General features: G+C 38.7%; 1 protein-coding gene across 4 annotated transcripts in view; it reads right to left on the bottom strand.

Moving 5' to 3' along the window:
* Nucleotides 1–13317, bottom strand: part of atp11b (ATPase phospholipid transporting 11B) — a 52316-nt gene that overhangs the window by 20023 nt on the left and 18976 nt on the right. For all 4 annotated transcript variants that reach the window (XR_013972082.1, XM_080886216.1, XM_080886218.1 and 1 more), the window contains exons 8-24: nt 11986–12033; nt 11724–11788; nt 11510–11591; nt 11279–11429; nt 10070–10267; nt 9614–9772; nt 9288–9475; nt 7715–7783; nt 7441–7514; nt 7093–7196; nt 6076–6257; nt 3049–3252; nt 2763–2916; nt 2505–2607; nt 2263–2408; nt 1327–1386; nt 691–818 (exon numbers count right to left, since the gene is read on the bottom strand). Coding sequence is in view for 3 of the 4 variants with exons in the window: in XM_080886216.1 (XP_080742342.1) it covers nt 691–818; nt 1327–1386; nt 2263–2408; nt 2505–2607; nt 2763–2916; nt 3049–3252; nt 6076–6257; nt 7093–7196; nt 7441–7514; nt 7715–7783; nt 9288–9475; nt 9614–9772; nt 10070–10267; nt 11279–11429; nt 11510–11591; nt 11724–11788; nt 11986–12033 (2115 nt within the window). In the remaining variant the exon portion in view is untranslated. The remainder of the gene's footprint in view (nt 1–690; nt 819–1326; nt 1387–2262; nt 2409–2504; nt 2608–2762; nt 2917–3048; nt 3253–6075; nt 6258–7092; nt 7197–7440; nt 7515–7714; nt 7784–9287; nt 9476–9613; nt 9773–10069; nt 10268–11278; nt 11430–11509; nt 11592–11723; nt 11789–11985; nt 12034–13317) is intronic.

The raw sequence follows: 13317 nt of genomic DNA, 5'->3' as shown, positions 1-13317 counted from the left end.
CTGACAACGAGGATTTCTTTGGTTTTGAAAGTGACAACGAAGGAAAGAAGCTGAGAGTGGATGACGAAGCCATCCTGAGCCTGTTCGTTTCCGACACTGGAGAAGAGGACTTTGGTGGTTTTAGTGTGCAGGAAGATGGTGGTGAATGACTGACTTTTCTTCTTGTTAAAGCCGTATCACTGCACCTGAGCCTAAAAGGTAGTCTGAATCTATTTTTCTGGTGTGCTGTAGGTTACTGTTATGTACTACATTTGTTACTCATTTATGAAGCACAGCACATGTGCAAATATGTACCCATAACTTGTTTTTTAAAATATTAATAAAAGGGGTGTGTCTCCAAACAGCCATCTCTTTCCTGACAATTCCCTTTGTGCATATTCTCTTACATATGATAAGTCAACATTGAAACACCTGCGGCTTTTGGTCAGGTGCGGCTAATGTATGTACAAAACAGGATTTTCCCCTGATTTTAGCTTGTGCGGCTAATATTCAGGTGCGCTTTGTAGTCCGGGAAATACGGTATGTAACAAGCAGCATCTAGATGCTAACAGCCAATTTAAAAACATTACATAAAATTCCAATTAACACACAAAAAAAAAGAAACAGTGGGCCAACTGTCTATATAGATGATGACATAACAGAAAACAATATACAAAGTAGTGTTCACCTAGAGATGACATATAAGCTCACCTGTACAGGCCAGGTTTGTTCTGCAATACATGCGGATGGACCAGCTGTTCAAACAGACTGTACACAAGGATTGGCAGCGAGGTGAAGCAGATGTTGTACAGTGTCAGATAAACACTGTCGTACAGAGTCTAGGTTGGACAGAGACAGCATTTCACTCATCAATGACCCATTAACAAGAACTGATATCCACAACTTGTTCAACAGACCTTAAAGATATCAGGGAGCGAGGCGGAGCAGAGTTGGAGCAAAGCGGAAAAACAAATGAGTAGGAACACACACACTGTACTAGAAGATGAGGCAAGAGGATTATAATATGGCCTCCCAGTAAAAACTATAGTGTTACATGGTTAATAATATTTTGGGACTGGCTTCCAAAACCATGCTACATAAATAATTGAAAAGACAGAAATTCAATAGACTTCTGATTCTTAATTTTAAAGCCTATAAATAATAAGATCCATTTTCGTTTTTATTTAACACAGATTCACTACAAGAGACATCGAAAAAGAAAAAAAATCTATAAAAATGCACTCAATCTGATACCTAATAAGATACGCTGGTAAAGCGGAGCACAAAATTAGGACCAAAACACCACTGACATTAAAAAGACAAAGATACAGAGAGTGTGAGACTTACTTGTTGTGAAAACAAACAGAAGAACTGGTATAAAAACTGCGGCGTGATAAAACACACATTCTAGAAAAGACAGAGTGAAGGAAAGAAACATTAAAAATATTGCAGTGACAGGAGACACAACTGAACACACTCTTAGTTATGCTACGGTCACACTAGGGGAAACAGTGGTTGGAGGCCATGGCACAAGCTAAATTATTGTGACTGTGTGCAGTGAACCTGTAGTCCCGTTGCCTTTGAGATGGTGTCTTTGAAGATGGGAACCAAGTCAGTGAGTAATTGTATCACGACAATGATAAAATGACAATAAAAGAGTCAGTCTGTTATCTGAATGGGGTTAAGTTGGCAATTACGTGCAATTACACAGCAAATAACTGGGATAAATCAGCAAAAATTGCAAATCTGTTGCCATCTATAGACACAGAATTCACATTTAGAGAACAACCAAATCTCCTGAACAGAAATGTAGAAGTTCTCCACAGATAAGTGATTTGTTATTTGAAAATGTAAAAACAGGCCCTGTGCAAACTTGTTTCAGATAGGAAAATAACCAGAATACACCCATTTGGCAACCAATTAGGCAGAGTCTTCTTTTGCAAAGAGATGCATCACAGACCAGCTGCACTCAGACAGACTGAATTTGTGAGCATTTATAAATTACACAGCAATATTTTGCAAACCTTCACCAATCTGAAAATGATTGCAGAGCACCACTGTTTGGAGCTGGGTTGACTCCCACCAGGCAACCTGTGCAATTCCTTTTTGACTTAAAGGAGTTACTGCAAATACATGCAATTTTTTGCTAAATTAAAAAAAACAAAAACAAAACAAATAAAAACACACCGATTTCTCTTAGTCACAGGGAATGTGTCTTGTATTTTCATTCTAGTGGGACTGAACAATTACAGCGGAAGTAGAAAGTCTCTTTCTAGATCTTACCTTGTAGAAAAAGTACTGTACAAGAGTAGCTATTCGAATGTAGTAGAAGTGCCCGTGGACCAGCAGGAGTTTGGCCAGGAACTTGAACCTGGCAATTGCATAGTCGCTGTTTCTCACAGCCTGACGACCCTCCTTCCCCATGATACCTGGAGACACAGACATACTGGAGATCACACTGCAGAACACTAATACCATGTCATGTGAGACAATACAGTCTGTATCTACGTGAGCTAAGTGTTTACCTATGCCCACATGGGCTTCCTGTATCATACTGACATCATTGGCTCCATCCCCAATAGCTAAGGTGATGGGTTTTTCTGGAGATGTCTTTAAAAGACGCACAACCTAGACATAACAAAGTAACAATGGCATCACAGGTGAGCTTCAGAAAATTTGCAGAGACAAAAAACAAACAAACATAAAAAACCCCCCAAAAAAACAACAACAAAGGAACCCCATCCACCCACAAACAATTAAAAATGCTTACAAGACAACAATACCTTAGCTTTCTGCAGTGGGGCCATGCGGCAGCACAGCACAGCTGAACAGTTTTTACACACTTCCATAAAGAGCTTCTCGTGTTCCCTCAATGCTAAAGACAGACTAGCTCCATCTACAACCAATCCATGCTGTATGACATGGTCCTCCCTTAACCTGCGAACAGACAGAGAAAAAGTTAAAAAAAAAAGAACACAATATGAGGTCAGGGGGATATATATACACACAAAATTAAACAACATGTATGCTGTCAGATAACATCATTACTTTCAGCAGAATCACACCTACCTCCTGGACAGTATGCGGAGCTGCTCAGCACACTCGTTATCAGAGTGCTGCTGCAGGAGCTCCAGGATGTTCATGGTTCTGTGGAAGTGGCCACAGGACAGGCTTACACTGACTGCCGTCTCATGTTTGTCCCCTGTCAGCACCCATACTTTGATTCCTGCGAGTCGCAAAGCCTCAATGGTCTCCTGGACCTTGTCCTGAAGTCTAGGGATACAAGAAAGAGAGAAAATAAACACTTTGGTCTCCAAGGTAACGCAGACAAAGTGTGGGTAACTTGATGGAACTGATCAAACTAAGCTTCATAATTTAACACATCTACTGAAGGGTTAGCAAGAACTGGTGAGCAGAGGGTGACTGACTACTTTGTGTTTTTCGCTGCAGTTATTTTTCAAAAGATTCAAAGACAGTTGATCTGATCTAATATTTTTATGCCAATCGGCATTACATTTTTCATGTTACACAGATGTTGGAGGGAACCCTTCATCTCATCTTCCATACCAGAGGAGATTCTTTGACCGTGAACATCCGTGCCCCGGGAGGATCTCATTTCAGATACAGAAGCAGAGCAGTGGGAAAAAGGGAGAGCGAGCAAAAAGATAAACAAAGTGGGAGACGCAAGAGGCTTATGTGAGGAGCAGATGGCGAGCGGCTGCAAACACACATCAACATTCATTTCCAGAGAGGCTCGGTGAGGTGACGTCTTCTTCTCCCTGCTGACTATTTATTGTCTGTTAAAAATCTTCCCACTGTGTTTATCTGTCTGTTTTGCCTGTGTGTTTCTTCAGTTTTGAATTTTTTTCTCTTTTTTGGGGGGGGGGGGGTGGAAGCCCATGACAAAAAAAGCCTAAGACAGCAACAACAAAACACAAGCAGATTTGATCCACTGTGGATGATGTCCATTTCTCAAAACTTACTTCTTTTTTTTTGGGAATGTGTGAATTACAGAAATAAGATTCCGAGTTTTGTTGTCAGCAGTTGGGCGTACAGTGGTCCCTCGCTATAATGCGGTTCACCTTTCGTGGCCTCGGAGTTTCGCAGATTTTTTTTGTGTGCAATTTTCCATGTTTTTTTTTTTTTTTTTTTAAACAGCGCATTGTGTTCTGCGTCCTGATTGGCTGTACACCATTGTCGATCAATCTCGTGCCGTGTCTCTGTACAGTACAGAATGCGTTCAGCTTGTCAAATTTACATAAATCTTTGATCGCTAGCAGTGTGACTCTGAAGCGCTGTACTGTATGTTTGTAAGCTTTCTCCCCAACCAACACAACAATGTCGACGAAAAGCTTTGCACCGTCAAAGGCAACTGCGGGTGCCTTTGGTTTCATTCTATAATACTGGTCATTTTCTTTTACAAAGGTTTGAGCTTTAAGAGTGTTTAAACAAGAGAGAAAAGTGTGAAAACGTCCATGCCAGTCTTTGAAAAGTGTATAAAGTGTGTAGTGAGGGGTTTTACAGCCTTAAAACATCTAAAATAATTGTAAAAAATAAAGTTGGCTACTTCGCAGATTTTACGTATCGCGTGTTATTTTTGGAATGTAACTCCTGAGATAAACGAGGGACCACTGTACTGCACAAACTGTTGACATTTCAAATCCATTGAGAACTCAAGAAGGCTCACAAATAGTGATAAACATGACAAATGAATCTCTGACCAAGTGATTCTAGTGATTCTTGCAAAAATGTCTAAAGTGCCGGTAAAGCTACCAATAGGACTTAACCATTACACCTTGAGACCAAATTAGGTGAATACCTGTCTGTGTAAGGTCTCATCCTAGTCATGGTAGTCTTAAGAGCTTGAATAAAAGATTTTTTAAAAAGAAGGCAAGTGTACTTCTTTCAATTTGAGAAGACACTTCATCTCTCAAAGGAGCTTCAGTTCTAAAACCAAAAGGTGGTGTGTGCAATGTATTTAATCCCCGGAGGGGGTTGTCCCATTTTGAGGTTGCGAGTTATCACATGAGCCAAGGTGTGAAAAAAATGGCATGGGTCAACTCACACCTCAGCTCATTACGGGGCAAGGTCTCACAGTTTTTATGCTCACCGCGTTGCTTGTTGTGTGGGAGATGGTTTTCACAACTTCGCCTCCTTATTAGAGCGCATGACGCGATATTGTCTGAGTGGTGAAACCTGACGTTTATGAGAATACTGCAGCGGCTTCCTGCCACGACGGAGGGTATATTGGCACCTTTAGAGTGGTTTCACCCTTAACGTAACCCAACTACACTTTAAATAACCAGGACCCCTGGATGAGAGGTGAAACATCTTCACAAACTTAAGTGTCTTCAACCACGATAAATTACAGATGGATGGGTGACAGATGTTTTGCCATGGCATAAGCCTACTGGTCCTTCAAGTTCTTGATTTTATCTAATAGCTGCTCAGGTATCCAGATCTCGATCACCAAAGTGGATGGACAAATTGTCAACTGAAATTGGCCAGCATAAAGAAAAAAAATCCAGAAGCCTGTGTGGCACATAAATCATCTACTCCTGTACAATGGCATCCTGTTTTTAAAGTTGACCATCTTCAAATAGTACAGTGGTCAGTTGTTTAAATTGATCTAATTTGATGCCCATAATCATGTAGCATTGAGCAACACTTACAATTAACATTATCTTAACCCCACATTCCTAAAAATTGACTCAGATTACACACAAGTGTTTGGAAAAGCAAACCACAGTACTTCAGTGTACTGATTGTACTGACCAAATTAAACAATTTCTTCTTGATTTAAAAGAATTGATGCTTTAATTTATAGCAAACATTGTATTAAAAAAAAAAAAAAGACCTGAGTCTACCTAGTTCACTTGACTCTACTTAAGCCTAGATTGTAGATTATTACTTTGTGTTCAATGCACACATCAAAAGCCTGCTTTGTGTATTATTAGTTTAGCGAGACTGTGTTTGTCCTTAATACTGTTTTAGGTGTGGATACTCAATGCAAAATCCTTTCTGTATTGATTAGCACGGGTTATGAATGTGATGAGAATGTCAAGATATTTTATTTTATGTTTTGAGTCTCCATACTTGTCCTCCACTCCTGTTGCTCCCAGGAGCTGCAAGTCTTTTTCAATGTAGCTGAAGGCTTCCTGCAGTCTCTCCTCCCTCTGCTGCAGCGCGGTGCGGGCACTGTTTAGTTTCTTGTCCACATCGATGTACTCCTCCGGACTGAAGTGGCGGCATGCTACAACCAGGGTTCGCAAACCTTTCTATAATTAAATTAGGAGAATGGAGTTTAGAAAAATGATTCAAAACAGGGAAGAAAAAGAAGAAATATCAAAAGAAAGGTTGATAAAATGATGAAGGATAAAATGAGACACCACGTTTGGGTAGATGGTAAGGTCAAATGTCGGCAAGGTTGGGAAAAAAATCATAAGAGAATGATGGGAAGAAATGAATCCAGGAAACAAAGAAGCAAAGAGAAAGAAAGACGAGAAAAACAAATTATTAAAGCTTGACTCTAAATCACAGAGCGAGCCTAAGGGGTAGATGACCACAAATCAACCCACCGACTCCTGGGTACTGACGTATGATGGCATGATGTGAGGGCAGTGCGTGTGTGTGTGTGTGTGTGTGTGTGTGTGTGTCTGTTGTGGCGAGGAATTTACAATGTAATGGGAACAGAGAGCCAAAAGTAATCACTGTAACACTGAAAAATGTCAGGCCTACACATACAGACACAAATCTGAGGACATAAATCAAAATATATATATTTAAAGGTTTCTTTTGAAGACAGATGTATCAACTTCATCCAATTTGTCTCAGACATCTGACCACAGGGATATCGGGAAGTTTCATATTGATAATCATATTACCTCTAGACAGGTAAGTCATTTGTATCCTATTAAATAATACATGTGCAGCTGATGTGTGTGACTTCAATGGTTAAAAAAAAAAATGTGTTTCTGCAACAGATGAAAAATCCCCAAAAATATTGGGCTTAAGGGGTGATGAATCTGTATCATGATTGTGAAAATATAAGCATCTGGTTAATATTTAGAGAGGAAAACAAACAAACAAATAAATAAATAACAAAAATCTTACCATGGCAAACTCATCAACGTGCAGCCTTGTCTTTTCGATCTCACCACTAGTCGCGAAAGGCAAAATGGCAGACTCCGCCCCCTTGGTGAACAGCACTTTGCCTCCTTGAAAAGCAACACAGCAAGAACATATACGCTAAATATGCATTAAAATGTCAATTTTCAATAAAAATATAAAATAAAATACAAAAAAACTTACTATATTATACTTGTAAACATAAGTGTTCCATTTTTCGCTTATTTTAGAATATTATCAACTCCTCAATGTTTCTGTTTTTATTGTTAATGGTTAATTTCATTTTTTTCACTTGCAACAAACGTACAGCTCAGCTGAAGAACGTGGTATTACCTGAGGGAGTTTGCAGTATGACACTCATCCTCCTGCGGTTAGGATCAAACTCGAGTACATGGAGCAGTTTATACCTGAGTGTCCAAACAAAGACCCGTCAGACATTGATTAGTTACTCGTTTTGAACAGGGGCGATTTATTTTTTGGCTGCAGGTTTTTTATTATTTTACTTTAAAAACTATGAGAGCATGGAATATCTCCTGAGTGAGATTAAGAAAAACAACAATCCACTGTAATCTTATTTGTGATTTTAAAAATGCACAAGGTGACATACTTTTCTAACTTGCCAAAAGTTTTGATTTCCATGGTATCTCCGTTGCTGCAAGAGAAGGCCACTCCAATCCTGAGAGAGAAAAAATATAAAATAAAACAAACCCCAGCACTTATATTAACATCTTACAACAACTACCTATAACTGCAAGCTGTAGCATTTTTCTCAGGACACCGAATCAATACATAATTCATTCAGTTATCCATCCATTCTCTCTGTACTTTGAATAAATGGAATTTAAGTCTAAATGACTGCTTTCTGTCTTTATTTGAAATTTACACAGCATTAGAAACTTTTTAAAAGCTGTTTTGCAGCAGAAAAAACAAAACACTCTAAGCACTGAACTCTACTGTCTGGACTTCCAGTTTCATAGGGTGATCCTGCAAAACAGGATCCTGAATCAATGGGTGGATTTACTTTAAGGTACAAATTATAATTTACAATGGATGACGACACAGACAGCACAGACAGGCAGTCATTCCGGTTATGCTTCCTTTAAGCCCACTTGGAAGTCTGCCAGACTTTGCAATTGGATCAAATTGATGCACTGCAGTTCTCTTTGGACGAACTCACATAGCTCTCATAAAAATGGGCAGAAACACACACATCCAAACAGAGCCTTATGCTAAACGTCCAACGATGAACTTAACGTCAGTCTGACCCAAGTAGACCTTAAAACACTCGTGGACAAGCAAACCATAGCTTGGTCCTAAACAGCTACATGCAGAAATGATCAATTTATCAAGGTTTTCTTGTAGATCTAGAGGTGGTGTTTTGATTCCAGTTTCTTTAGCTGCCTAATGTTTAAGCAGCAAAGCAGAATGTGCTCACAATACTGCGTTTGCCCTTTCAGGACATATTCCCACAGTGGTCAGCTTGGGTTTTTGAATCGCTTCCTGGATATTGAATTGCTGCCCATATAGTATTATTGCAACACTGAAAGGAACAAGTGGTCAGCAGCCCAACCTCAGTGTCCCCCCCCCACCAAATTTCCCTTTGCAGCTAACACAATCAGTACAGTATGAATCATGTCAAAGCAAGGATTCTTATACACTTTCATTTATATAGCATATTTCCAGTTCTCAGCACTTTAGACTGCACCTATTCTACATCACATCCACAGCAAATTTAGGATATCACCAATTAACCTAACATGCATGTCACTGGTATCTGGAGGAAAGTGACACTGCCACAGGGAAAACGTGTTTACTCCACACGAAAGGACCCCAGCTGGGGTTTGAACAAACCTTGCTGTGAGTTGCCAGTGCCAATCACTGACCCATCTAGAAAGGCACAGACAAAACCAAACTCATCTTTAAAGTTTAAAGAAGACTAAGATTTGAGGAATCCTTAAATTAATAAAGACCTTTAAGACGTTTTGTTGTGGCATTACTGGGATGCAGACTACAATTTACACATTTCCTGTGTCGCAACCTCTGCAGTCCGGTGCAACCACCAGCTCTTAATGTCTAACATCACAACGCACAGCAACAACTTCGTCAGTCTGTTTTTTGTGCATAAATTTTAACCTGTGAACCTAAAACTTGCAGAAGAGGAAGCTCAAGTGTCACCTTACCTTTTTGTTGCCTCTACTAAAGCTTTCTCATCCGGTGAAGAGGCGTAGTACTCCATGGGACTGGAAGAGACCCCGTTGGCATGGGAGAATGGGTCTCCTCCCACAGCCAGGCAGTCTGACTGGTCGTAGCTGATCTGAACTGTGTGACAAAGTGACACTGCCTTGAGAAATAACAATTCGTCACCCATCTGGAAGGAAAGATGAGACATAAATTTTTATTTTCTCTCTCTCTCTTTTCTTGATGGATACAAACACAGCATGTTATTTAAAAAAAAAAAAAAACAGAAAAAGAAAAGAACCAAGCCTGCAATATATATATGCAATACCAGGGGAGGCATAGAACCATCTGGCGAGTCGTCTGTCATTCCCTCTGGTAAAAGTTTGCCATTAACTTCCCGGTACTTGGTTCCATTAATCGAACACTCGCGGAACTGCATTTCATTTTCTGTTAGTGTGCCCGTCTTATCAGTAAACACATATTCCACCTGAAAAACAGAAACACACAGATGCTCACAGAAGTACACTAACCATTAAAGTCGGCATAGTTGTATGCTGTATACTGAATATGTACATAAACGTAATTCACCGATTCAAACCGGTTCATATTTCTAAATTACTAAAAATTCATGATATTTCATATAAATGTAAAATATTTTACAGTATATGCTATTTTTATATACAACACTAAAACTCCGATGATACAGCAGGACATCCATGCATATCCATGTTCAGGGTGTGCTTTGTAATATGCATACATAGGCATCTTCATTCCTCTTTCATACCTGTCCCAACTCTTCATTGAGGTCAGAGGTATTGACTTGAGCTTTCTGGTCACTTTCCTCATGGTAAAGGTCCAAATCCCAGCCAATGAAAAAAGAGCCAAGGAACTTTTGCATCTCCACAGTAACATAGAGCGAGATAGGGATGATGAAGTTATAGAGCACCAGAAAAGCCAAAAAGTCTGAGATGAACTTTAAGATCTGAAAGAACATGACAGATTCTTTTTTATTTAAAGAGAGGACAAGAGAGCAGTACAATGAAAAGTATAAAGTAAATTTATATACATGCAAGTCGTTTGCACTGCTGCAAGAAAGAGAAATTATATAAACTGTATGAGAGAAGCATTACAAAAAAATGCAGGAGAATATTAAGACTGTCTTTCAATAAATTCGCTTACATATATCTCAGCCATATACAGAATAATGAAACCAAAGTAGGCGAGGTAATTCACTGACATTAAGGGACTGATTATTTAACTGACAGGAAAGGATAAGGAGCACAGACTGAACATATGAGCAGCTATTAAAAGCCATGTTTGCACTGTATAAGCCTTTATGTGAGCCTGACTAACATGCTAATTAAAATAAAGAAATTATAATTAATGACTTAGATATACGTTTGTCTGCATTATAGACACAAGAAGGACTCTCAGAAATGTGTGATTTAATATTACAAATATAAGTTTAGCTATCCTTGGACCGGGATATTAGAAAGAGTTCAGACTTTACAAGAGCTTTATTATTTCCTAGGTTTTTTTCCTGGGTGTCCAGGAAGCAGGACGGCTTGTGCACAACTATGATTTTTTTTTTTTTTTTTTAATCTCTTGCTGTCTCAATACATAAGGGCTATTGTTCCCCGTGACTGATTACTGCTGGCAGGTTGGCTGATAGGCTGGCAGGCTGGCCCAGTGACAGGCATTTCCTTTCTAGTGTCTTGTCACAAAATCTAGAAACACTAACACAAGTAGTTTTGTAGACGTACTGTGCATGTCAATTCAAAGAATCTTTACCATTAATTAACTTACATCTACATTACATTATAGGATCAGAAAGTGAAGGACAGCGCAGGGTGCAAATGTAAACAGAGAGAAGAAGTGGAATGTCAACTAAAATCTCAACTCATCTAATCTCTGGAGCCGATAGCCTGCAGTCTTCACAAAAACAGATCAATAAGAATGCATTCCTCTGGTCGTGAAAACAAAGCAGACTAACCGGACTGCTGTTTCTCTCCGCTTCTGTCTTTTGGTTGTAGAAAGGTTCGTCCCATTTGATCTCAGCCTGCCAGGCGTACTTTAGGATGGTGCTGAGAATGGCCTCGGACAGCAAGATGATCAGGTAGATGATGAGGAAGGTATTCATGGACCTGACATCATGAACATTGGGAAATATTAAGTTGGAGACTTCATTAAGCACATCTTAAAAAGCAATAATAAAATAGCTTACTTCTCTACGGCAGAGCGTTTCTGGGACTTGCATTTATAGTTGAGTGCCATCTTGGACTCCATGCCTGTATAAACAGCCACTCCTGCAACAGCACAAAAAGGTAAATCATACTTCCAAATGTAGCGAAAAATGTGAATTCTTAATCGGCCTCATTCTTACGTGAAGTTTGTGCTTTGCTGAACCATTTATTTTTGTTCCTTTTATTTTGACTCACCAAAGATTTCTTTAGTATTTTTCAACCTGGCCCCTCGCAGCAGCAAATTCTCTGGACCCAGCGGTCTGACAAATACAAACAAGAGAAAAATACATCTGTATCTGTATCCAATGACATTATGCATCTTACAATGAATGCACAGTCTCCATATTTAAGTAACAATTTTCATTTATTTTTTTATGTTCACTCTCTTTTAATGGTGCTGTATCCTTAGCTCTTGTGCTTATAGCTGGTACTATAATAGACAGAAAACTCATCTCACCTAACTATCTCCTCCCCATGCTGAGTCACCGTCATACGACCAACAAATCTGGGAAAAAGAAGAAAGAAAGAAAAAACAGAGTTAAGTGGATTGATAAACCAAACAGGATACTCTGTTCGCATGCACAAAGTAAAAGGAAAAATTCAGGAAAGGACAGAAAACCTGAGACTTACATGCACTGTGATGACCAAATTACTTTAAAGCCTATGTTTATATTTTTATTCATCCACCATTCTCTGACATATTTAAGTAATTGGATTAATGCCTCTGCAGCTTAAGGAAGCTTTGTGACTCATAGAGCACTTAGAAGAAATGACAAATAGAAATGCCAGAGAAAGCTGACATTCAGAGATTAAATTTTGGTCAGACTATATCGACCCAATGTGTGACAGATGCAATTTTAATAATATATAATAACAATAAAAATAATAAAGAAACAAATGCATTTTCCCAAAAAGACAACAAAAAAGCTCTCTTTTTTATTGTTATGCATTTTGTGATAATGAGCAGCAAATGTAATGGACCTCTAATACTGCATCTATATATTCTACATTCAAGATGGCACAAAAAAAAAGACAAGTTACAATAAAGATCTAAAAAACACCCTAATGGACAGTCAACATAAATCAGTGCTTTGTGAATATAAATTAGGCCTATGGAGAGTTACATAATGAAGCCATTTGTCCAAGCATGACAAAACATTTTACATCTTATGACTGATAAATACTGATTAGTCTGAATGTCTATTGTAATCTTCATCCTACATTTAAAGTTCAGCTGTGGTCTTGTGACAATAATTTCCTGGCTAGATTTTGTTTTTGGTTTTTTTTCATCCACCAACCTCAAGTTGAACATTAACTCGCAGGCAATTCTTGAGCTACTTTATCAAATAGGATCCCACATTGAAAAGGTATTCAGACACAATGTGCATTCCTCTCTAATAGTAAAAAAAAAAAAAAAAAAAAAAAAAAAAAAAAAATGGTAACAGTTCAGATTTTAGTTTCTCAAACAGACAGGAAAGGTTGCTATCATAGTGGAATTTTTAAGACTGTATACTCAATCAGGTTTCTCCACCCAAACACAACCCAAGCTGGTGCATCTGCCCTCATACCTCTGGATTTTTGCCAATTCTTCCTCAGATTTAAGTATCCACCTGCACTTGCAACCATTTATATTTTTTACTTTTGCACCTGCACATATGGAGAGATGCCTTGTTCATGTATTACGAGATTTTCTTCAGACGTTTGGTAAACATGTTTTTTTCTGAGCAGCTTTTTCAAATTGTTACATAACCCTCTGACTGCTTTAGTTACCCAGAAAAAGTTGCTGTTG

The sequence above is a fragment of the Rhamphochromis sp. 'chilingali' genome (genome assembly GCF_963969265.1).
Source record: "Rhamphochromis sp. 'chilingali' genome assembly, chromosome: 7".
In the NCBI taxonomy this organism is placed as follows: domain Eukaryota; kingdom Metazoa; phylum Chordata; class Actinopteri; order Cichliformes; family Cichlidae; genus Rhamphochromis; species Rhamphochromis sp. 'chilingali'.
The sequence above is the reverse complement of the archived record's forward strand: the minus strand, read 5'-3'. Positions and strand labels throughout refer to the sequence as shown.